This window comes from Anabrus simplex, chromosome 1 (assembly GCF_040414725.1).
Source record: "Anabrus simplex isolate iqAnaSimp1 chromosome 1, ASM4041472v1, whole genome shotgun sequence".
Classification (NCBI taxonomy): Eukaryota; Metazoa; Arthropoda; class Insecta; order Orthoptera; family Tettigoniidae; genus Anabrus; species Anabrus simplex.
The window spans coordinates 1,014,413,872-1,014,440,166 of NC_090265.1; the positions used below are offsets into that span (position 1 = coordinate 1,014,413,872).

Consider the following 26,295-nt stretch of genomic DNA (forward strand, 5'->3'; position numbering starts at 1 on the left):
CTTTTTATTTTTCCACATTTAAAAAAAGTAACTTCTAGCATTTGAAATCCTTTGCCATTTACTTGACAAAATGATTGAAAATTCTCGTCATCAAGCCTTGACCACTTGAGTGAAAGTAATCTTTGCATTTGCTGAAAAGACACCCCAGCATGGATAACGCAGGATAAATACGATGTCTTTGGAAGTACTGGAGAGGTAAGAAATTACATCAATTGCATCATCCAGTTCTGGTGAAGCTACTGGTTCTGTTGTAGTAGAACTGAAAAAGTTATTTATTTTTTCACATTTCTGCTTCAAAACACATTGCCCTAACAGCCTCGGGCCATTTCATAGATGGAAACTCCTTCCTGTTTCAGAAGGGAAATGGCTTCTTCCTTCTAGCTACGAAAATGTAAATGTAGGAATAAAACTTACTGCTATGACTGATTTCTAGTTTGTCACTGCCGAGGCAAACCTCTTTTCATACACCTTCAACTAAAACCTTAAAGCGTATTCCAGAGATGGTGCCCATTAATATATATGTTTTGTCCAATATAAACTAAAAATAATGGGCAAATGGTTAGTTTTATCACAAACAAAAGCTCAGTACGCAACACAAAATTTGGTTTTCTCCATTTATTTGTCATTTAGCATATGACATTCAGTGCTGGGAGTGTCTTGAGGACATGTTAAGTTTGCCTGCTGCAGTTCTTTGTATCTGATGTTCATGCGAAACCTAAACCTGTACACCTATGCATGATATGATAATGAGGTAGGGAGAGAGTGAAGCCCAGTGTCAGCACATAGCCTACTCCTGTCGGATAAAACCAAGGGGCCTGCTCGAGGCTTAACTTTCCCATCCGATGGACAAATCGCCATTAACAGCAGCATATGCTTTCACTTCGCACAAACACTGCAGACAGGTTTGTAATTGAATCCAGACTTTTGGCCTGCAATCTGGTGATTAGTTATACCACCACCTCTCCCACCCTGCCGGCCAATATTCTGATGGTGAAAATTCTTTCCATCATTGAAACTCAAACTGCCTAACCACAGTATCAGACCATAGACACTTTATGCCTTAACGATCATGGCTACCAGTCTAGCTTGTTTTCCAAAAGAAAAAAAATAGAATTTCCTTCTTAATTCTATTGACTCTCCAGGATATTACGCTTTTTGTGCCAAAGCACACATACCAGAGCAGTCACAGGCCAAGTGGGGACGGCTGGGTTTTTGCCCCAGGTGGATTGGCCACTAATATAGCGTACAAAGAAGCCTTTGGGAACCAATTCACAGAAATGTTAACAAATCTCATTTCGTTACCAGGGAACATTCAGTAGAAACAGAAGTCAGCAACATCGTCAACTATTGGCCCCTCGACGACGGGTATGTTCTGCTAGTTTTTGTAATTTAATGATGTGCGAGTGTTCTACTGTTCGCAATATTTACATAATGCATACGCGTATTAATAATAGAGTTTTGAAGGTCTTTTTAAAAACCGTTAATTCGTTACTGCTCTTTCATTATGTCCAGGTCCAAAATTGCCTGCACAACACTCCCAATGTCAAAGATATTATTGGTATCAATATCATCGGAGTACCAACATTTCTGTGACTTAAGTATCGATACTAAAATATCGTTACATCCCTATGTATCCCAGACTTACTTTGGCGTTACACCTTGAGAGTGATAGACTTGAAAAGTTACCAAACTCCCAAATGCAATGTATACTGATTACTAGAATGTAGCGATTACAATTTTATTTCAAGAAATTAAGAGTTGAAATTATGTTTTGTGAAAGATAATGATTACAAGTAAAAATTATTCTAAATGTATTTGTTACAAATAATTCAATTTACTTCCCAACACTGACCATAAATAATGTGTATTATGGTATCTCAAAATATTCATTTTTTTTAAAGTATGATTATGGAAAATGTATAGCTCTATGTATAGCTTTTTCAGTACTCCTTTTCTCTAACCAGCAAATAACTAATTCCATTCATAACCTGAAAAATCCTTTAATATTTTAATATTTATATAATTAAATCATTATAAAATAATTTTAATGCTTCTTTATATAAATAGTCGTACATTTACTGGAGGATTTCATTTCACCACTTATTTAGTTTCTTTCATGTAAGATTTGAATTTTCTATACTCAGATTCTCCAGAAAATGCACATAATCTCATTAGGGGAAAAGAAGAGGACTTCGATAGTGACATATTGAAGCTATTGTAATAAGAACAAAAATATATTTTCTTGGCGAGAATGATAATTTCAGATTTTTAAATGAGGTTTATAACATCCATGTCTCTCCATAAATATATTAATAAAATGTGTGTTAGTAAACTGATAAATATTTTAAACTTACAATTCTAGCTCAACAATCAATTCAATACGGAAACAAATTCTATATACAGTATATGGTAATACTCCATATATTTTCCTGTTTTAACAGCTGATATTGGAAATATGTGGTAATATCCCACCACGATCTGTCTTCTTCATGGTCAAAGGATGAGGAAGTTTCGTTTTACAATCCCTGATATTACAGATCATTAATTTTAAATTATTTTGAATATTTCTCCAAAATATTTGAGTTTCAACAAAAAGAAATGACAAATATTCTTGACATTAAAATATAACTTGAAATATCACAGCTTATCACACATGGAACATTAACAAACATTTCTTTGAATTATATGATGATTTAAAAAACTTTTAATGTGGAAACATTCATTTAAAAAAAAAAAAAAAAGAAAACTGAACTTCACCAAAATAAAAATAGTCACAAAAGTACAAGAAGGTAAACACAGAAGCAAGGAAAAAGGAAGGGATTGATAAGGCAGGTTTAAAACAAGATAAGAAAAAACATGCAGTAAATGAAAACACACTTCTATTTCACATGGCCCTTCAGTCTTAAATTAATATTAACAATTTTTAGGGAGATGTGATTGGTTCCAGAATCAACAAAAATACAAATCTTGTATGTTGTAAAAAGGAGCTGCAAATTAGCAGTATTATACATTTATTTTAATGAAAAAGATATTCAACAGTTCAGTAATTAACCAGTAACTTGAATGCATGTTTAAATAATTATAATAGTGGTAATGAGTAATTATATTCTGAATAATATGAACAATGATAACCATTATATGCCAGATCCTACTTATACAAAAATGGACGCCAAGCAATGTACAATATCTCTCATAGTTCTTGCATTGTAATTGCAATAATCAGATTTCACGATAAGTATAAAACACTATTCTATATGCAAAATGGATTTCATTTTTTTGCAGTATACCATACAACTCTCACTATGTACATATACTGCATTCAGAAATTAGTAATGTAAACCCCTCTTTATACATAACAATATAATATATTTATATTTATATAAAAAGACTGCCACTTTAATAAGGGTAAAGAATAACAGGAGAATGAGTATTTTGATTTCCATGCTCAAGCAATGGTCTTTGTATATGATACAACTAACCACAATTTTTTTTTTAATACTCCAGTCTTGTTCAATCGTGTTACATTTGTACTTAACACAGAGTTGAAAACAGTGAGAAATTCATATTCACAATTATTTTTTTTTAAGTATATGTATATATTTTATATGTAGACCATTTGTAGTTCAAGGGTTGAAGAAGTCAGTCTGAACTTGGTGATTTTCTTTCAAAGGCAACATAACTTTATGCTCATGGAATTAAATGGTTTCAGTCCAGATTCATACTGAGAACTCACTTGACCTTAAAAATTACAGGTAGAAACTGTACATATAAATCTCACTGCCATGGAACTGTAATAGTCTGAGTGTAATACATATATACACCAAAACTCTTCTTGGAACCTAGTTGCTTTAAAAAATTCACAATTTCTTGATGTGGAGATTATTATGACGATGACTGCCAAGACTATAATGACAAAGATGGTGATGATCATGACAGTTATATTACAGAAGAGCTCATATAACTCAAAATATTAAATTCATAACCTCAGGAATAAATCTCTTTATATTAAATCTAATATATCAATATTCAGTCACCAGTAACAAACCCTGGCAGTTCTCCCATGTTTCATGTATTGCTAAGCATTTCACAAACATATATAACCATACTTCTGACATGAATGAAATGCTGAGACTGTACACAAAAGGAATCCATTACATGTAAGCTACCAAGCTCACGCAGAGCAATCTCAAGAGAGAAACATGTAAATGCAGACAATTTGTTCCTAATAGTAAAGGAGGGAAAATACTTTCCACTTAGCATCAAAACTTGAGGTCATACTTTACCAACTTGCTTAGCAGCATTATTAACTCCCTTTCATGGAGGACTGTTCATTACATGTTAACAAATGCACCAGTCAAGAATCTCCAAAGAGTTAATAAACAAAAATTTTCAGGGTATATTCAAATAAATGCACTGATTAATGCAAGCTTTGATAAAGCATAGGTGAATGAACTCCCTCACATCAGATGAGCAACAGCTGCCGTCTATAGCTTTCCTAACCATGTCACTGCATACAACACGTCTATTCCAGAAGATCTTATTACATACAAAATTGAAACTTGAAATAAGAGGTGGAAAGAGCAAAGATCACCAACTCTCAACACTCAATGGAGCATTTTCCATATATAATAAGTTCTCTTTACAATTAAAGAGGAAAATACCGAGATCTTGTCGTTTGGAATATCTACATGCTCACAGAATCCCATTTGTCAGATACTGAAAGCCATCATAGAGCTTTGTGCTCAAGGAGTGGATACTAGATTCCACCAAGTTGTCCACTAACAGCTGCAGCTGTTCTTCAGTCAGGTTCAAATGAAAACGGTTTTTCAATCCTTGGACAGTTGCTGACCCAGACTTAAAACATGGCAGCTGAGAACCTATAAGGAAAGCATTATATGGTAATCTGTCCTTAGGTCTACAAAATAAGAAATATGCAAGTGGCAAAATGGAAATGCAGTGATACATACCTGACCGCATGATTTCAACTAAACTAAGAATCTTGTCCATGTGTTTCCTTGCTGCAACTAATCCTTGAAGGATCAAGATCTTGAAGTACTTAAACATATCTGAACCCAGGCCACCCATCACCTCAACAAACTCAGGAGTAAGCTTGAAGGGAGAGGTTTCAAAGCCAAGATTTCTAGGAGAAGTTGACAATATAAAGCCAAAATCTATATGGATTAGATGACCTTCATTGTTGAGGAGGATATTACCATTATGCCTGAAAAATCCAGAGGAAAGAAGACAAACAATAGTAAATAAATGCAAACACAGTCTATATCAGCACAAATTAATGTTTATCAGAACCAGTTTTTGGAAACTTAATTCCATTATCAACACATTTTTGGATCATATAAATTCACTAGATAGACATATCAAATATACCACGGAAAAAATAAATTTACAATAAATATAACCTTTGGGATCTTACACTATCAAAAGATGAACATGGCATAACATTTATACTTTTAGAAAGCCGACGCAATCAGTCATCAAAATAAACGCGAACACTAATAATCCAGCCTGCATACAATAGTTTTGTCAATATGTTAAATACCCCAATGGGTGAGGGAAAAAGAAACAAAGAAAAACAACTAGTAAAAGATATAGCAAGAGCAAATGGTTACAAACCAATAATGATACATAAAATTATACACAGACAAGAAATAAAAGATAAAAAAATGAAAATAAAAAAGAACAAACTAATAAACAATAAGCAATATTCACAAACTTTGGAAATGAAATTTACAAAAATTCCTGACATTTATTAGAAATTCAATGTAAATCTGGTTCTTCTTCTTGTTTTATGACCGCATAGTATCACTCTAGTCAGTCCATCGTTCAGGTCTCTTTGAAGGGACTGTTCGGGAGTTTGCGGTCCTCCCAGTACTTCTTAAGACACTCCGATCTTTGTGCCCTTTCCTCGGTTGAAAATACGCATGTTGTTGGTTTGTTTCGCGTAAGGGTATTCTTGAGTTTTGTATTCAATTTTATCTTATTTGTGGTGTCTTCGTGGTATTTTTTTGAGATGAGATCTGGTTATTAGACCTAAAAACAACTTGCAGAAAATGTACAATACCAATATATTAAACAACAAATACACTGACTTAGCAAACATCATGGGATAGTCAACTAATAGCGTGTGGGGCCTCCTCAGGCCCTGCAAACTGCAGTGAGACGCCGTGGAAGTGAGCCGACAAGTCCCTGGTAGTCCTCTGGACGCAGCTGACACCAAATCGTTTGCAGAGCTGCCGCCAATGTTGGTCTGTTCGTGGGTGCAGGATCCATGGCACGGAGCCTATGTTCCAGGACATCCCAGATATGCTCGATAGGGTTCATATCGGGGCTCCTGGGTGGCCACGGCAGTCGTTGGAACTCTGCTGCATGTTCCTGGAACCATTCCCAGGCAACGTGGGAGCGATGTGGCGGTGCGTTATCATCTTGAAACACCGCAGAACCGTCTGGGCGCTGGAAGGCCAAAAATGGGTGGAGATGGTCTCCGAGCAGCTCAACATACCGCGTACCATTCAAAGTCTCTTCCAGAACAACTAGGGGGCCCATTCCATACCAGGAAAATGCACCCCAGACCATAACAGACACACCAGCGCCCTGGGCCACACCTTCGAGGCAGGCAGTATCCATCGCTTCATGTGATCTGCGCCATACACAGTGCCTCCCCTCGGCATGGTGCAGTTGAAATCATGATTCGTCCGACCATATCACATTACGCCATTTTCCAGTGTCCATCCCTGGTGACTGGCGACAAATGCGCATCGGTGTGCCCGATGATGTTGGGTTAACAGTGGTACCCGTGTGCGGCGCCGGCTCCCATACCCCACAGAACCCATGTTCCTACGGATTGTCCACTGGGAGACGTGTCTAGAACGGCCGTGATTTGTTGCACGGTTGCCCGTCTGTCACTACTGACAAACCGTCTCGAATGTCGCCGGTCATGGTCATCGAGGGTGGCTAGACGGCCGGTCGTTCGTCTGTTGTGGACGGTGACACCCGCATTCACCATTCACGATACACCCTGGACACGGTTGATCGTGTGAAGCCGAATTCCCGCGCCACTTCTGAAATTGTACTTCCCATCCATCGGGCACCGACTACCATACCCCGTTCAAACGGTGTCAGCTCACGACGAAGTTCCATGTTACATCTGTCACATGCACAGCCACTGTTCACAAGGTCTCCTATACAACTGCCGCTGGCACAGTGTGGTGCGCAGACAACACACCTGCGCATCAGTGCTCCGCTATCCCAGGACATTTGCTCAGTCAGTGTATATTTATAATAACTCGGGAGTATACAGGCTCATATGCAGAGATTGTAATAAAATTTATATAGGAAGGACAGGCCAGACGTTAGATCAGCGATATTCAGAACATTTTATAAAATAACGAATATTCTGCATTTGCAGGACACGTTTATAACAGTAATCATAATTTTAAAGGAAATTGAAAAGATATGGAAATGGATTAAATTTTGCTAAAAATTTGTAAGAAAATTTTAAAAAACAAACTTTAATACAAATTCTTCTGTGGAATGTGTGTCCATTTATTTATTTTATTTTAATTTTTTAGCCAACATAAGACTACTTAGTCAGGTTTATGGAAGTTTTTCTTCTTTTTGTCAGCCCAATACTGTTTCATCCTTTCTGAACGTCATTTTCTTTCTGCTTCTGGAATCACTCTTCCTATTCTCTGCTTGTTGATTTTTGTCTGTAGTCTAGTGTGTTTATCTTTCAATAATGTGTCCATTGATATTGACTTCTACAAATTTTTTATCATGTATACCATGTTCTTAATGTGTGAGATTAAAAACTATCTGAATCTAGCTGATGATGGCCACAAAGAGGCCAAAACATGTACTATTCAGTTCTTTTTCCATGGTGAACCGTGCTGCTGTTTTCTGTACATTCCATACAGTTTTCAGATGTTTCGAATACATTGCAGTATTCTTTGTCAAGGCGACTGAAATACCCCTACTTGATCCAAGGTAATCAGTCTCCCAGGCAGCAATCACACTACGAGAGTGGTTCCTGACCTTGACTTTATAAATCCTACCCTTTCTGGCTGACATAAGCCCCCTGGCTCTCTCGTGACAATTCTGGAAAGTATGTGTCCCAGCCAGGTAGTGGGATTTGCCCGCTCTGTTATGTAACTAGAGGTTTGTCCTGCATGTTTATGTTGAGGTCTGTATGTCTTTATGTATGATAGGCATCCAAGAATTGCTGATTTTATATCCTCCTAAATTCATATTGTTCAGGTGTTTCTTGATTTCGATAGCCTCATGGATTTTCCTTGCCAGGTTCTAAGGGATAGCTGCTAGGATCTTGGTCTTGTCAAATGATAATCTGTGTCTTGTATCATAGGAATGCTTGGCTACAGCTGAAATATCTGTGTTTTTGTTCTTGGTGTGTCGGATGGGTTCTTTAAGGCGGGTAGAGATCAGACGATTTGTTTCACCGAGAATAGCACATTCCGCAGCTACATTCAATGTGGTATACTTCAGGAGCCTGTAGTTCTATTGTGTCTTTTACTGGTTGTAAATAATGGGCTAGCTTCCGGTGTGGTTTATAGATGGTTTTCATGTCATATTCATCCAGTATCTTGCCGATCCTGTCTGTAGTATTTCTAATGTACAGAAGTATAGCTGTTTTCAGGCAGGTCAGTCCTTCTTTCCCATCGTTTTCTTCTATGGCGGCCTTTTCTTTGTTTTCTGATTTTCTAAAGACTCGTTGGATGTTACTGAGCGAGTAGCCATTTCTCCTGAGGGTTCTTATGAGGTGTTCTTTCTCTTCTTCGAGGTGTTCTACGCCCGATATTGTTATGGCCCTGTTAATCAGTAATGTTAGAACAGCCTGCTTTTGTGATAGGTGGTGATGAGAAGAGGCGTGCAGGTAGCTGCCTATGTGTATGGGTTTCCTGTACACTGCATGACTCAAAATCCCACTGATGTTGCATTTTACTAGGACATCCAGGAACGGTAGTTTTCCGTTTACCTCGATTTTCATGGTGAATTGAATATTTATGTGAATAGAGCTCAGACGGTTGAGAAATAGCTGCACCACCCATCACAAAAGCAGCCTGTTCTAACATCAATGATTAACAGTCATAGTGATACTGAACGCAGAACATCTCGAAGAAGAGAAGGAACACTTCACGAGAACCCTCAGGAGAAATGGCTACTCGCTCAATAACATCTGACGAGTCTTTAGAGAATCAGAAGAAACAGTGGCGTATACTGAGGGTTACCAAGGCTATCAGTGAAGCCCAAGCCTCAAATGAGAACGATGGAAATCTAAATCTTATTATAATGTAAGCATCTGACACATTCTTCCATTTACAAAACTTGAAAGCATTGAAAAGAACGTCGCTCGCATTTCTGAGAGCAAGGCATCGGAGACTAACATCGCATCCTAGGCCTTCGGCCCACTCCCCTCGACCCGCCGTGCGAGGCTTGCTGGCGAATGTCGGAATGGTGTGGGGAACGAGGGGATCCTAACCTTGAGCTGGGCTAGGCTTCGGTCCGTCAAATCGCCGCCGCTAACGAGAGACAGCGATGGAAGAGAAGGCCCAAAGACTTGAAGTTCTCCGAAAGTGTCCAAATTGATGGGATTCACCCATGTGCTACAGTATCAAGAGTTTGTTTTTGCATGTGCAGGACATCTTACGGGTTGCTTATAGTTGGAAATTATTGGTATATTTCAGTTGATCTCAGAACAATTTTAGTTTCTCTGAAGTTGTAGTGTTTAACGTGACTGTGACCTTGTTATGTTACTTTTGTGAAATGGCTGAACCGTGTGTAAGTTATTGGATAATCCATTCTCGCAATTGAAATATGAAGATAAATTGCTGATAATAAAAAATGGTAAGCCTACCCCACCTCTTACACAGTTACAGTGTGAACAGGAGGAGAAAAACAAGAATCCATACAAAGGGGTATTTCAAATTAAGTAGGGCCTAAGTATGAAAAGTATTTGTGGTTATGTGGGTCATGCGAACTTCACAAACTTTATTGTTGGCCATGCTTATTGTTTGCAACTGAGAAAATAATAATAATAATTATAATAATAATAATAATAATAATAATAATAATAATAATAATAATAATAATAATAATGTCCGCCTCTGTGGTGTAGTGGTTAGTGTGTTTAGCTGCCGCCCCCGGAGACCCAGGTTCGAATCCCGACTCCGCAACGAAATTTGAAAAGTGGTACAAGGGCTGGAACGGGGCCCACTCAGCCTCGGGAGGTCAACTAAGTAGAGGAGGGTTCGATTCCTACCTCAGCCATCCTCAAAGTGGTTTTCTGTGGTTTCCCACTTCTCCTCCAGGCAAATGCCGGGTTGGTAACTAACTTAAGGCCATGATCGCTTCCTTCCCTCTTCCTTGTCTATCCCTTCCGATCTTCCCATCCCCCAAAGGTCCTTGTTCAGCATAGCAGGTAAGGCCACCTAGACGAGGTACTGGTCCTCTTTCCCATTTTTATCCCCCGACCCAAAGTCTCACCTTCCAGGACACTGGCCTTGAGTGTAGAGGTGGGATCTCTCGCTGAGTCCGAGGGAAAAACTAACCCTGGAGGACAAACGGATTAAGAAATAATAATAATAATAATAATAATAATAATAATAATAATAATAATAATAATAATTGTTACGGAGATATCCGTGGTAGGTAGAGGTGAAAGAAGGTGCGGGTGTGAATGGGTTTCAAGCTACGAAATTAACGGGCAATGTAAAATTAATTTAAAATTTAACTAGGTTATATTTTCTTTTCAAAACAAGGGATAACAATCATAACAGGTACAGAGTAGCAAAAATGTAGGTACAATATTACTGGGTTCGGGCTCAGTGCCCTTACTTCATAACTCTTGGGCAATCAGCCCCGCCTTACTCCCAAAGAAAATTTTAGCCAAGGGGCAGAAAACCCCATTCATGCCCAGGAGCACTGGCTCCCAAACATTACACATAAAGCCTGCACGAGGCATTCAGAAACAAATTTCAAAGAGCGATCCGCTCTCAAAATTGTAAGCCTATCACAAGGCCACACCAAACTCTACCTTCAAGCTGTCCTCTAAGGACGTATTTACAGGGGTAAAATACCCAAACTACGGAGGTCTATTACATGAAAAGAAGGTTGATTACATGACCTCTAAAATAACAATTTGAGAGGAGGCGAACTTGCACTCCTAATACACTTTGTTTTTAAAACCTAATCTGGCTCTGGGCCACTAACGCAAGGGCTAATCCCATACTACAGAGGTGACTTAGAGAAGAACACTTTACATTACATAAACGAAGAATAGTTTGAGAAAATAAGTTCACCTCAAAACAAATGTGAGTGGGAGCTCGAGAGGGTTAGCACTCTCTATCCCAATATGTAGCTTTACAAAAAAAGATGAAAAGAGTAATTACATTTTAGGAAAAGGTTACATGATGGAAATGCTTCGAACCCGCCGCGAGTGTTAAACTGCCGACCTAGCAAGAAAAGAAGTTATTAATAGGCCATTACCTGGTGTTGAACGGCTGAAGAAGAAAGAGGCGCTTCCCGCCTCCTGCTATGTACTTAATACACTGAAAGATGGAACAGAAGTGGCCCGGAGACCCCAAAATCAGCAGTTTATATCCTCTCGCGGAAGATTCTAGGCGTTAGGGGAAAGAAAACACCCTCCCACAAAATCTTTATTGGTTCGGGAAAAGAAACCCCTACATAGAGGAAAAAGAAACACATTATTGGTGGAAAATTAATTAAAGAAATTCGGGATTGGCTAGATCCAAACTAAGGGGAACAAGAGGGGTATACAGCCAACTTAAACAATGACAGAAGGAAATTTAACAAAGAACAAACTCTTGAAATAAAAATTTCTCCAACAAAATAGTTCTTTGACTCCGCACTAGGTCGCACTATTGTTGATCTTCAGTAGTGTCCTCTAGAAGAGAAAGTTCACACTTCTTACTTCAAGCGAAACAAAAACACATCAAAAGTGACACAGTTCAAAAACTCAAAATTTTCCACGTGGTGACATCTTCTGAGAAAGTAGAGAATTAATAGAATAGATAAAGTTCAACCTTCCTCCAGAAGAGGAGTTTCAACTGGCGCAACTTTTAAATAAACGGTGTAGAGGTGTACCGCCCGGTACAGACCTCCCCCCCCCAAAAGTTCCTCCAAGGGGTAACACAGAAGAACATAAGCTTTGTTTCCAAAATAAGGTCCAAGTTTTGATGTTGATATTAAGATTAATTGCGGAAGCATTTATAAGATTTTAGTAATTTGGTTGGTTGCAATTTCAAAATTTTGTTGTTGCAGGTGCAGTAAAGTTTTTCTGTTGTAGTAGTTGAATTTCTGAAGATAAACCTTTAATGCTTAAAAGTGAAGAAAAGTTTTGCAATGTCCACCAAATATTGTTGTTAAATTCCCAAATGTAGTTATCTCTTATAGTAACTGTCCATGTAGTTGATGTAGATTGAGTCGGATGGCCAGACCGGCCGTTGCAGCTTGCGTCCAACGGAGGCCGCTCGGACCCCTCAAGTACCCTGAGATACCGCTCGCCCGCACTATGAGGGGAGCAGAGGTGTTGAAGTACGCCGCGCCCGCGGTGAACAGATACAGGCTGCGGGCATGTAGTAGGTCGTGCGCCGCACATCAGCCTTGGCCGGGAGGAGAGCTCCGGCTCGCCGTGCACATGTCGTCCTCGCTGGAGAGGAGGGGGCCCATCCCCCTCCCCAGTCGCTGCACGGTGCTGCGCGGCTGCGGGGGCGCTGAAACATTAAAGCTAGGCGGCAGAATTGTGTTGGACTATCATCTTCTTTGAGGGTACAGGCTTGTGGAGAGGTTGAGGGGCCAGCGGCGTGTAGATATCCATGGCATTTACTATTATGAAGCCACAGTGTAAGGTGAAGCAGGAGACGGGAGCGTGGTAATGGCCGTGGCAAGAACAGGATGGCAGTTTAACGGGTCGGGGCAGGTTTTACACAAGGCTTACATCTAAAACCAAAATATTACAGAAGGGGCAGAATGCCTTAAAAGTGAAACTCAAAAAAAAATATAACCTTCATATCCTTTCAAAATAATATGAAGCAGGTTAACTCAGAAATTACACCGGTTTCACCTGGGACAGGTGAACTCTAAATATCCTCTCGGTGGCTGGATTACTTAGCAATAAGGTAACCGGCGTAAGAAAATCGAGAATGATACAAGGCCCATGAAATCTGGGGGCAAGCTTGCCCGCGGGAACAAAATTTTTGACCATAACCTGGTCACCTACCTTCAAAGTGGTGGGTCTCCGTCCACGATCATACCTTTCCCTAACCTTTTCATGAGACACTTTAAGATTGGCTTTAGCCTTCTTCCAAAGATCTTTAATGTTATCCGGATCTATTGTCTCGGGTAGAATGTCATTCAAAGACCAGAGGTTAGAGAGCGGCGAGTTGGGAACAAACTTGAACATCAAGGAAGCTGGAGTAAACTTGTGAGATTCATGAACCGCCGAATTCAAAGCAAAAGCTATCCAATGCAGGGACGTGTCCCACCTGGAAGGATCTTCATGATGATAGGCAATGAGTGCGGACCTGAGATTACGGTTAACCCGTTCAGCCAGAGAAGGTTGAGGGTAATAAGCAGAAGTAGTTACATGAGAGATGGACAAGTCAAAACAGAATTTACGAAATAAATTTGATGTGAACGCCTTAGCATTATCAGATACAATATATTGACACGGACCAAAAGAAGCAAAAATAGAATTTAAGCAAGTAATGGTTGACTGAGCGGTAGCCAGCTTAGTCGGAAATAACCAGGAAAATCTTGTAAAACCATCTACACACACAAAGATGAACTTGTTGGCATTGCCCTTTGACTGGGGAAAGGGTCCCACATAATCAATATACAGGCGTTCCATGGGGCGCGACGCTTGATGAGAAGACAAGAGGCCTACCTTGGTGGACATGGTTGGTTTACTGAGCAAACAAGATTTACAAGCTTTTACAAGTTCACGGATTTCACCGTCCATACCTTTCCAGATGAACATTTCACGAATCTTTTCACGAGTTTTAAAGATACCCAGATGCCCTCCTAATGGGGTCTCATGATAATACTTGAAGATCATAGGTACAAGAACCGCTGGAACAACAACTTTCATCAACTTATCATGCCTCGAAGGGCAACATAGAACACCATTCCTCAGAACATAAGGGACAGCATGTTCCCCAGAAGAAAGGGTTTCCATTATAGGAGCCAGCGTCGGATCTTCACGTTGGTATTTCTCAATATCCCTAAAAAGCATGGGAGCATCTGTTAGGATGGCATTAACCTCGGATAGTATGGACTCGGAAGGTGATGAACTGTCGACCGGTTCGTGGGTTTCGACGTCGTTATGAAACATACGGCTGAGTCCATCAGCAACAACATTTTCGGTACCTCTGATATGTCGTACATCAAATTGGAAGGCAGAAATACGGATGGCCCAACGGGCTATACGACCAGTACGACGCGGCCTACCTAAGACCCAGCTTAAGGCTTGATTATCTGTCTCCAGGTCGAATTTGACATGTTCCAGATAGAGACGGAACTTTTCTAAGGCGAATAAGACTGCCAACCCTTCGAGCTCATAGATGGAATACTTGGCTTCTTGAGCCGATAGAGTCCTAGATGCATAGGCGATGGGACGCCTCCCTAGTTCAGTCTCTTGAAGAAGGACTGCAGCTACAGCTGACGACGACGCGTCCGTTTGGACGATGAATTTCTTCGAGAAATCAGGCATAGCAAGTACAGGGGCATTACAGAGAGCTAATTTAAGATCTTCGAAAGCGGCTTGTTGAGAAGGTCCCCACTCGAATTTGATGCCTTTCCTACGAAGAAGGTTTAAGGGCGCCGCTCTATTAGCGAAGTTAGGAATAAACTTCCTGAAGAAATTCACCATACCAATGAATCTAGCGATACCTTTGATGTCCTTAGGAGGTTGAAAATCACGGATGGCCTGTGTTCTAGAATGATCGACAGCTACCCCATCGGGTGACACAATATGCCCTAGGAATGACATAGAGGGCTTAGCAAAGGCAACCTTGGACAACTTGACAGTTAACCCAGCCTTACGAAGGCGATTCAGAACTTCTCGCAGATGATCTAGATGTTCTTCAAAAGTCTCGGAAAATACGACGACATCATCCAAGTAGTGATATAAGTACTCAAATTTGATGTCGGAGAAGACCCTATCTAGTAGCCTAGTGAGCACAGCTGCCCCCGTGGGGAGCCCGAAAGGCACGCGGTTGTATTCGTATAAATTCCAGTCCGTGGCAAACGCTGTAAGATGTTTAGACTCTTCGGCAAGGGGAATTTGATTATAGGCCTGATTCAAGTCCAAGATGGTGAAGAACTTGGCCTTACGAAACCATGAAAAGCAAGAATGAAGGTCGGGAAGGGGCACAGATTGCAACACCACCTTCCGATTGAGAGCCCTGTAATCAATGACAGGCCTGAAGCCTCCTTGGGGTTTCGGGACTAGAAAAATAGGCGATGAATACGCCGATTTAGAGGGCCTAATAATACCATCCTTCAACATCTGATCGATAATTTCTTTCAGAGCCTTCATTTTAGGTGGAGATAGCCTATACGGTGGAAAACGAACAGGAATCGAATCCGTGACCTCAATTTTGTATTCAATAAGGTCAGTAACACCAAGAGTATCAGAGAACACCTCGGGAAACGACTGACACAGTTTGCGAATACTATCAGCCTGCTCCTCAGGTAGATGTCTAAGGTCTAACAACATCTCATCCTGGGTAGGCGAAATAGATGAACATGATACAGAATTACACTTTAATAGTGGGATTTTATAACTAGAAGCAAATTTGAATGTGCACGACCTAGACCGGAGATCGAGCACAAGACCAGTGTGAGAAATAAAGTCAGCTCCCAATATAATGGGGCAAGATAATTGCTTGGCCACAAACAATTTAACTTTCCATGTAAACTTAAAAACACGAATTTTGACCAGTAAGGAACCTAGAATTTCTAATGGAGATGAATTAGCCGAAACGTATTGAACAGGAGAAGAGACATAGTCAGGGAGTTTACAAACAGATTTCAATTTAGAATACCAATCAGTCAAAATAATGGAACAAACACTGCCTGAATCTAAGAGAGCTGTTATAGGCTCGTTATTTAACTCAATCTTAAGAAAAGGAACAGGTGCGGGGGGATCCGCCGCAATCCTAAGACACTCTTTAGGGCATTCAAAAGATGAATTTGAAGGCTGGTCGTTCTCTGCATTTACAACCTGTTTACTAGGGGCTGAGTCTCGGGAATATGGATTAGTCGGCTCAGCCGACGCCACTAGTCACTTTTTATTATTGGCATAGCTGGAATTTGCACCAGAAGTTGAGCAGGAGGGGGTGCTATTTGAGTTTGGGCAATTCTTGGCGATATGTGAGAAGGCCCCACACTTAAAACAGCCTTGTGATGACCCTGCTCCATTCCTTGTCCCACTTGACTTGATCAGAGGACACTTATTCCGCAGATGGTCAGGCGACCCACAAGCATAACATTTACGGGGATTGACTGGTCGGCGAGGTGGAGGCCGAGTGTTACTAAAGGAAGGCGGGGGTTCTTTCGCCACACGCAAGGAATCGGCATACCTAACTCCTTCCGCAGAGACGGCTAATGCTTCCAGTTCAGAGAAGGTTTGCGGGCACGCCGCGAAACACAAATATGACCTGTAGGGTGGTGAAATCCCTTCGACAATAGCTTGCACGATCTGATCCTCAGGGAAGTGGAGAGCAAACACCCTAGTATAAAACTTAATATCTTGGATGAAGTCTGCCAGGTTTTCATCCAAGCGCTGTACCCGATAATAGTATTTCTGAATAAGGGAGGACCTGGCCCTAGCCGGGATGAAGTTAGCTAGCAAATGGGCATGGAAATCCTCAATAGAAGATTGCTCGGCAATGGCTCTAACTATTTTGTCAGATAGGACGCCAATAGCATAAGGATAGATAATTTGCAAAATTTGACATGGGGAAAGAGAAAACACAAGGGCATGATCCTGAAATTCCACTAGAAATCTTAAAAATGAAATTACGTCACTGGTGGTGTTGACGGAAAACTTAGAGATACCTCTAAGCAACATTGCCAATGGATGAGGCAAGCTGCTGAACCCAGGTGACATAGTCGTTAAAGGTTTCAATGGCAAAGAAGTTAATTCAGAGCGGATGTTACTCAATGACGCACGGCGTTCAGATTCGTTGTTCGATGGGGCAGAGATAGTTTGAGCAGCAACGGTTATCCTATTGACTTCTCCCTGAGGAGGCTCTTCCTCGTTACCTACATTCACCGCGGCGGGTTGATCAGTTTTGGGAGGAGCTTCGCCGGTTAGCAATTGAGTGACCTTATTAGACAATTCAGAAATAGTTTCAAGGAGCGTATTAGCTTGCTTCCCCTGAACGTCATTCACCTTTAGAGACAATAGATCATTAACTCTATTTGCAAAGTGATACAGCCTGCCTTGCACACGCTTAATTTGATTAGGAGATGGATCGTTTTCATCAAAAAAGCTGACTACCGATGCTAGCCCAGTAATATTCTCGACAATCGTGGAAAGAGAGTCATCAATTTCTTTCTCTCCCAAATTGGGGATGGAAATGGGCAAATCAAGGGACTCTCTAAGCTTGTTAGTGTCTATTGCAACCGTGCCTCCAGATTGAACGTTTCTGATAGTTAACTCATATATCAACTCCTCTTTGCGCAAGTAGTTAAGGAGGAGAACATCGCGAGGGCCGGGCATGATGACAGAACAATTTTGAAAAACTCAAAAAATTCCAGCAACTGAGAAAATTGTTAGAGTTCGAATTAAAGCAATGTTTAGCCGTCAAAAGGGGCTAAATTGAGACCCATTCAACCACGCTCTGCTACCACTTGTTACGGAGATATCCGTGGTAGGTAGAGGTGAAAGAAGGTGCGGGTGTGAATGGGTTTCAAGCTACGAAATTAACGGGCAATGTAAAATTAATTTAAAATTTAACTAGGTTATATTTTCTTTTCAAAACAAGGGATAACAATCATAACAGGTACAGAGTAGCAAAAATGTAGGTACAATATTACTGGGTTCGGGCTCAGTGCCCTTACTTCATAACTCTTGGGCAATCAGCCCCTGCATAGCCTCTGGAAAGGCTTGATGGTTACCTGATGAAATGAATGGTGAAGACGTCATAAGCACCCAGTCCCCAAGCTAGGGCAATTAAGAGTACGATGAGGCTGATTTGTTGGCTACCATCTACATTGATCAGGTGTTGAGTATTGGCAGTAGCAGAGGCTAGGTCTTGTGAACCATCCTTAACACAGCAGGCTACTCCGATGGCTATTAGCTGCAGCTCAAAACCCTTAAGGCTTGACGTTCACTAAACCAACTATTGAAACTGGGTAACCAAAGTCTAGTGATAGCCCATGTCTTGATTGCAGCATACGCCACTGAGAAGAAAACAAAGAAAAGGCCACCGTAGAAGAAAACAACGGGAAAGAAGAACTGACCCGCCCAAAAACAGCAATACTTCCATACATTAGAAACACTACAGACAGGATCAGCAAGATACTGGATAAATATGACATAAAAACCATCTATAAACCACACCGGAAGCTAGCCCGTCATCTACCACCAGTGAAGGACACAATAGAACTACAGGCTTCTGAAGTATACTGCACTGAAGGTAGCTGCCGAACATGCTATGTCAGTGAAATAAAACGCCTGATCTCTACCTGCCTAAAAGAACAGATCCGTCACACCAAGAACAAAAACACAGATATTTCAGCTGTAAAAGGAACTAAATACCTAGTTCTACACACCGTGGAAGCTTCACTTCTAAGATAAAAAACCTGTATTAGTTTGGGCATGAATGTTTAAATGTGAACTGTAGATATTAAGTATTGAATAGGTGGAACCTTGCAAATTCTTCCTAAGAATTAATTTACAATATTGTTAATGTCGATATGCAACCAGCAATGAAATTCATAATTTGTAATTATTTTATATTGTCAAAATTACAGCAGTCTGGTTGCTTTGTGGGCTAACCCCATAGATATGTTCGTTTCCTGCACTAAATGATTAAGTGATTTTCTGGGACTTGCTTCTAAACTGCGTTAATGCAGCAGACTTTGATAGACACAACATCTAATGTGAAATTTATGGATGAAATTAGAACAGGAGTAAGACAAGATGAGTTGTACCACTCCTGTTCAGTCTGGTACTAGATAAGATCATTAAAACACGAGAGAAAGAAATACTAGAAATAAATATGGGAACATAAGGTAAACGGATCAATCTAAAATTTCTTGCCTTTGCTGACGATCTAGCAAATTGCCTGGACTCTAGAGGAAGCCAGATGCGCTGTCAAAAAGATTCACAAAATCACCATCAAAACTGGCCTCCAAATTTCTTATGAGAAAACACACTACAAAGACTCGAAGAACCTAACCCTGGGATCACTTGTGACCAAACATGGCAAGATTATACCATCTAATCACTTCAAGTATATGGACAAAATTATCGGAAGCATGGCAATGCACGAGTAGCCAATAAAATCCGCGTAGAAAAATTACATAATGCCTTGCCTAAGTCTGCTGTCATTTCTTGATCGATACAGTACCTTTACATCCATCTCTTGGCACAGGCCGGAGCAAAGTGTAGCTTCCACTGAAGTCCCAGTCTCATCCATAGCTGTGACAATATGGAAGCTCCTGGGGTATGGGTAGTGCTGAGTAATGACATTCAGAGCACAACCAGTGTGTCTGAGTGTCATGAAAGGTGTTGCTCATAGGGTTACTTGTGCTACAATTGCACTGTCTGGCCCAGCGAGGAAAGCAATGGCAAACTACCTCACTCCTCATCTTGCCTAGTATGCCTCATTTTGGTACTGCCATTGGTTTTTGTGGTTTCCCTATAACTGCATAGCCTTTGGTGATGCTATCTGAGGATCCAACCAGCCTCTGGGCTGATGAACCAACAGACACAATGCCTAAGTAATCAACTGGAATATCTACAACAAGAAATCATTTTCCATCAAAGCCAAACTCTGTCACTACCACACAGTCATTCTCTCCCAGAAGCACTCTACGCGATTAATATGTCATCATTAACCGCCAACACGAAAGACATCGAGAAAATGGAACAGCAGGTACTATGGAAAATGTTCGGACCGAAAGTCGAAGACGGTATCTGGATGAACAAAAGTTCTGAAGAACTTTATTCACTGACTGAACGATTCATTTCAGCAAAACAGAAAAGCCCTATGAAATTCTATGGACATATAGCATGAGCAGATGATTCACGACTGATCAAGAAAATCTTCCTCATAATGGAACCCAACAAACCAAAGTCCACTGGCTATTGGCAGCCTTCTGCTTGAGATCAGACACTGCCTTTAAAAACCAGTATCGGCCCCCCAAAACGTACAAATACTTTTTACTCTCATTAGTCCCAAGTACTGGGCTACATCTTCTGCAATCTATGCTGCACCGTCATCTTCTCCACCACAGATGTCGTTGAAGTCTTCCACTCTTTACCCTGAGCTTGAGCCCTCTATATTTATGTCCTCAGCTCTGCACAAGTACAGAGACCCTCTATCCACCACATGGGGACACATCCTGTAGAGGACAGGCTCCCCTGATTACTGTATTATCATAACTACTATCATAATCATCACTGTCAATGTCACTGTATGCATTATAATGTGCACCTGCCCAAAATTTTATGAATATTGTTTAGGCTACTACAATAGTAATCAAGAAGAAATTGGTTCGTAACACTATCTTCAGCGTCATATTAGTGGAGAATATCATACACTAATGGAACAGCTAAGAAGAGACAAAAGATTTTATATTTATTTACAGATTGGCTGCACCTACACACCACTGACAGATTCAAAAGGATCAAGATACAGCTACTTAACGCTGTGCTTCTGGATAACACCAAAAAAAAATACTGCTTACTCAACACTTCCTAGCCAACAATCTTTTTGTGCTGCCCTGTGGTGCACAAATAAAAACTGCAGATCTGCTGCTGATCTGGGAGCAGGTGACATGTAAGAAGCCGCTCAAGCACACATCAACGCTTGCAATCTGAAGAGTCTGCCCTTGAGATTTGTTGATAAGTCATCGCAAAGCAGATGCTTACTGAAAACTGCAAGTGTTTAAACTTTAAAGGGTGGTTAGTGGATGTTAAAGGAACTTGCGATAAAGAGATTCATACTTACAGCACCCTGTCAGTATCATAGCCCCAATAACAAAGATGTACAGGGCTTTAATTTTAAGGCGAGTATCATAAAGTTTGGGGGCATTCAGATTCCAAAGTAGCATAATTAACATTATACTGGACCCTGCCCACTCTCCAACAGCTATCCTCGCACACTACACCGTACCTCACTCACAAATCAACTGAGCGCATGCTTTGTATTACTATAATCTATTAGCTTCATAGTCTGTATTGATAGTTCAAGCACACAAGTATGAAGAATGAATTTTCCACCTAATCAATACTTTATTTTACATAGTGTCAATATTATTTACATAAAAAGACAGTACCGGTTTTGACCTGTAAATAGGTCATCTTCAGCTGTTGAAGAACCTGCTTAATAGCAATGTACAGAATAAATACTACTAAAATTGAAATTAAACAAGATTGTCTTAAAATACACATGAATGCCACTATTCTAAAAATACTTAAGGTTAAAATATATACATGTATCCAACCTCGGCAAATATAATTTTTGAAATATGCAGAAATCATGGGGCCAGGAAAAAAGTCCTCTAACCCCCAAAACTGTACCATATGTATATATCTAACCTTAAGCAGAGGTGCCAACTTGGAAGTGGATTATCAGTAATCGCCCTCTGCCCCTGAGAAAAATTTCGAGTCAAGTCCAAAGCATAGTCCTTCCTTCTTCATAATAACACCCCTTTTGCCCTTCATTCTAGCAATCTATCCAAAAGTATATCATATTATACAATAACATTTGCACGCAACGTGTTGGTTCTGTGATAAAACATTCCTTGTAGCTTGTTTCTCACGCCGCAGCTGCTTTTCAGTGTAGTTTTTCTTGAAGCATCCTTCCGACTGTGATGACATTTTCGTTTTCTGAACCATAAGCGATAAAAGGGCAGATGTGCTTAATGTAGGCCTCACTTCTTTCTCAATCTTTCTGTCAACTGTCAGGTACACTTAACACAGCAAATACAACATTACTGAAGGATATGTAGTGGAGAAGAGCAGCGCCTAAGCTCCTTCATTCACAATGAATTTTACAACGTTTACGGGTAGCAAAAGGAAGTCATGATCGAATAAGTATCGTTGCCAACTATTATGTGCTCCCGATCTCAACTTTTTTCTTACCTTGTGCATATTTCATCGCTCCGTTCCTGTAGACATTATACTGCTCTGCTTTCGTTCCGTCTGCTTGCTACTCTCCCTCACTACTGCTTGGGCTCTCACCCCTCTCCGTGCCACATCTTGACGTCATCCGTCTCCAGTACTTTCTAGGCCTGCCTTCCCTGGCCTATATAACTCGCCGCCTCCCTTCGACGGGCGATCAGGTGTTCTTTGCATATTGTAATAAGCTGTGGGAGCTTGTACTTTCTGCATGGCTGGTCCGTGTTGGTTATAACCTCACTTCAATCTTCTTCTTCAGACCGGGTGAGCAGACTACTACTACTACTACTACTACTACTACTACTACTTCTTCTTCTTCTTCTTCTTCTTATTATTATTATTATTATTATTATTATTATTATTATTATTATTATTATGCTTTCATATTTGCCCTTTTCTTGCCTCGATAGGCCTTCCCACTATTTTTGGCTCTGAACTTTAGTCCCTTCAGGACTCAACAAAATTATGGTGCACTAACTCTCACTTCTGTGACCTATTATCGGAGTGTGAAGGAAAAGGAGTTGTGGATCAGCAACCTTATAAGTGACCTGGAACCTTTTTTGTGCGGTGTTGTGAACAATGTATTCCATCATTTTGAACTGGGACTGAGCGGCCTGATTCCTACCTATTCTTCCATTTCCTTTCTTTTGCCTTCTTCTTTTTTCTTTTACAGATGTTATCCCTCTTCCTTTCCTCCTTCCTTTCTTTCTATATTACATTATGAAGATTTTAACAGCCATTCAATGGTAAAATCGTGGTTTGCGAATCAGACAGTATACCTTCTCTTGCTTGTGAAACATTCTATCTTCTCTCCTATTTGAAGTGAAGTGAGTTGATCTTTGGGGGATAAAATGTTTTACTTGGCCTCCTAATACCTTAGGGAATGTTCCATTCTACTTGTGTAAAATTGATCACGCTTTCCCAAAATTTCTTCGTAGTACAACTTTGTATGACTTCAATTCATGTTAAAATCCTTTTGATCTAGTCATTTTGTACTTTAACCCCTCCCCCCTATAATAATAATAACAACAACAATAACAATAATGATGTGGGGATTTACCAGTTACCTCCATCGGGCGCGTCCCATTAGAATTGGGGAAGCTCGCTGGCTCTGCCGCCAGCAGAGTCAGAGGGTAGTAGGGAAATAAAATACCACCATGAAAAAAAAAAAACTGGTCCCTTGCCAGGGTTACGGCGAAGACTGGTAAATGACCAGAAGCCAGAAAACATCTTGAGGCAACCTCTAGGGCTAACAACCCTAGTTGTAAAAGGATGGGTACCCGTCCAAAGCAAAAAGCATGATGGCACAACATTTCAAGAAACATACTCCAGGGAGTAAATCTTTGGATAAATCCCTCGTCGTGAACGCCACGCCGCACGAGTCTCGTTCGGATTCTGGGGGAGACTCGACATCATGCAAGAGACGAGTCGGAGCGTCTCGGTGTACCCCGAAGAGTCAAAAACTCAGGCCAAAATCTAAAACCTTTCTAGCAACTTTCAACATAAATTCACTTACACAAACTGGCAAGCTGAAAACCCTCACCAAAGCTCTTCACAAATTGAATCCGAAGGCTACCGATTTTTCAAGAGCAAAGCGCAAAGAGGAATCCTCAATGGAGCTGTGATGCTTGGAACCGCGTTTGCTGTTAGAACCAAGATCCTTAAATCGGTTGCAAATTTCGAACCTGTGAATGACAGATTGTCTATACTCACAATTAAATGCGCGAACAAAACCTACGCCCTAGTTAACGCACAAGCTCCTACAAACAATAAGGACAAGTCTGATCCAGACGAAGTTGATAATTTCTGGGACCTACTGGATGAAAAATTAAACAAAATCCCCAAACACCATGTCAAGCTTCTTTTGGGCGAGTTCAATGCCCAACTAGGTCGTGAACAGAAGTACAAGAAAGTTATAGGAAATTACCCTGTTCACAAAAGAACCAATCCCAACGGCAAAAGACTGGTGTCCATTTGCGAAAATCACAACCTGCAGGTCATGTCGACCCACTTTTGCCATCTACCCAGAAAGCAAATGACTTGGCATTCTCCCGTCCAAGCTCTCGGAGAGTTCCAAATTGATCGTGTTGCAATCTCCAGGAGAAACAACCCTGAGATTATGAATGTCAAGGTAAAGAAAGGGATCAATGTGGCCTCAGATCATTATATGTCTCTTATCAAATTCAAACCAATTCCCGCAAACACAAGGAAGACAACCAAACAGATCACACGCTTCGACAATGATAAACTTCGGCAAAGGGTCGAGGAGTTCCAGGAGAAGGCTAGATCAAATGACTGTGACTTGAACAACGCCAAAAATCTCCTTGTTGAGGCCGCCAAAAACGTTGTAGAAATCAAGAGAAGCAAAAAGCATGCCTGGTGGAATAGTACCTACAAATCAGTCCTCCAAGAAAGACTCAATGCGTGGAAACAGTACTACTTTACGAAATCAGAAAATGATTGGGAAACCTACAAAACCCAACGTGCCCAAGCAGCTAGGGTGTTCAGAACTGAGAAACGTAAATACGAAAAATCTCTCATTGAAAAGATAGAACAAAACTTTAGGAAGAATGAAAGCAGAGAGTACTACAGAGCCTTCAAGCGCAAACTCACTGGCTATAAACCACCATCTCTATGCTTTGAGCGAAAGGACAGCGCACTGGTGACGTCAAATGAAGAAAATTGCAGCATTCTGGCAGATTACTTCAAGAATTTACTTAATTGCTCTAAACCGCAAAGCGCCATTGAGACCAAGGAACCCTTACTCAGGTGCCCAGATTCCAGACCACCCGACAGAGATGAAATCAAGCGCCACATTGCCCGTCTCAAAAATAACAAAGCGCCGGGGGAAGACTCAGTAGTAGCAGAACTATGGAAATATGCCCCAAAGGAATCACTTGATATCTTGCAAAAACAAATAGAAGAAATTTGGAACAAGGAGACCCTACCCGAAGATTGGAAAATAGCTTTGATCCATCCATTACACAAAAAAGGCAGCATGAAGAACATCAACAACTACAGAGGAATATCTTTGCTACCCGTCACTTACAAAATTCTATCACTTGCCATCCTGGAGCGTTTGGAAGCACAAGTCGAACATCAAATAGGTGAATACCAAGGAGGGTTCAGAAAAGGTCGCTCAACGGCTGAACAGATCCAAAATCTCAAAATGATCATCAGATATTGTACACTAAGGTCCAAGCAGTATGCGTCTGTCTTTGTGGACTTTAAGAAAGCGTACGACTCCATTGACCGGGAAGTCCTGCTAAACATCTTAAATGAATTTGGAGTTGATTTGAAACTGCTGGCATTAATTAGAGCCACCCTGACCGATACAAAATCCAAGGTGAAGTTCCACGGATGTATCTCGCATTCCTTTGACATCACAACAGGAGTCCGACAAGGTGATGGGCTATCCCTGATACTCTTCAACTGTGTTCTTGAAAAGATCATCAGAACCTGGTGGGTGAGATTACAGGAAACCAACTACAGTCCATTGAGAATAGGAACCAAATCCAAGGGGATCGCAACAGACTGCTTAGCATTTGCCGATGATATTGCTGTTCTCTCAAACGACATAGAAACCGCTAGAGCTCAAGTTGAAATTTTAAAGGAAATTGCCAAACAAACTGGTTTGCAGATATCGTTTGAGAAAACAGAAGTAATGACTAACATCAAAGAGGCTCCACCAAAACTTCATACAAAATACAGGGACATCACCCGAGTAGACAAATTCAAATACCTGGGTGAGATCATCATGAAAAATGGACTGGACAAAGAAGCACTTCAGGACCGAGTGCGCAAACTGGAAATAGCCTACCAAACATCCCGCACAATCTACAACAAAAAAATGCCTTTCCCAAAACACCAAGATACGTCACTAT

The 26,295-nt window shown here is 40.7% G+C and overlaps 1 protein-coding gene across 5 annotated transcripts in view; it reads right to left on the reverse strand.

The window, feature by feature from the left end:
- Positions 1-26,295, reverse strand: part of fwd (phosphatidylinositol 4-kinase beta fwd) — a 374,395-nt gene that overhangs the window by 40,512 nt on the left and 307,588 nt on the right. For 4 of the 5 annotated variants that reach the window (XM_067136952.2, XM_067136953.2, XM_067136951.2 and 1 more), the window contains exon 11: positions 4,968-5,221. In XM_067136952.2, the coding sequence (XP_066993053.1) occupies positions 4,968-5,221 (254 nt within the window). Of the gene's footprint in view, positions 1-1,736; positions 4,878-4,967; positions 5,222-26,295 lie in introns of those variants that run through there. The other variant, XM_067136956.2, reaches the window with a different exon arrangement.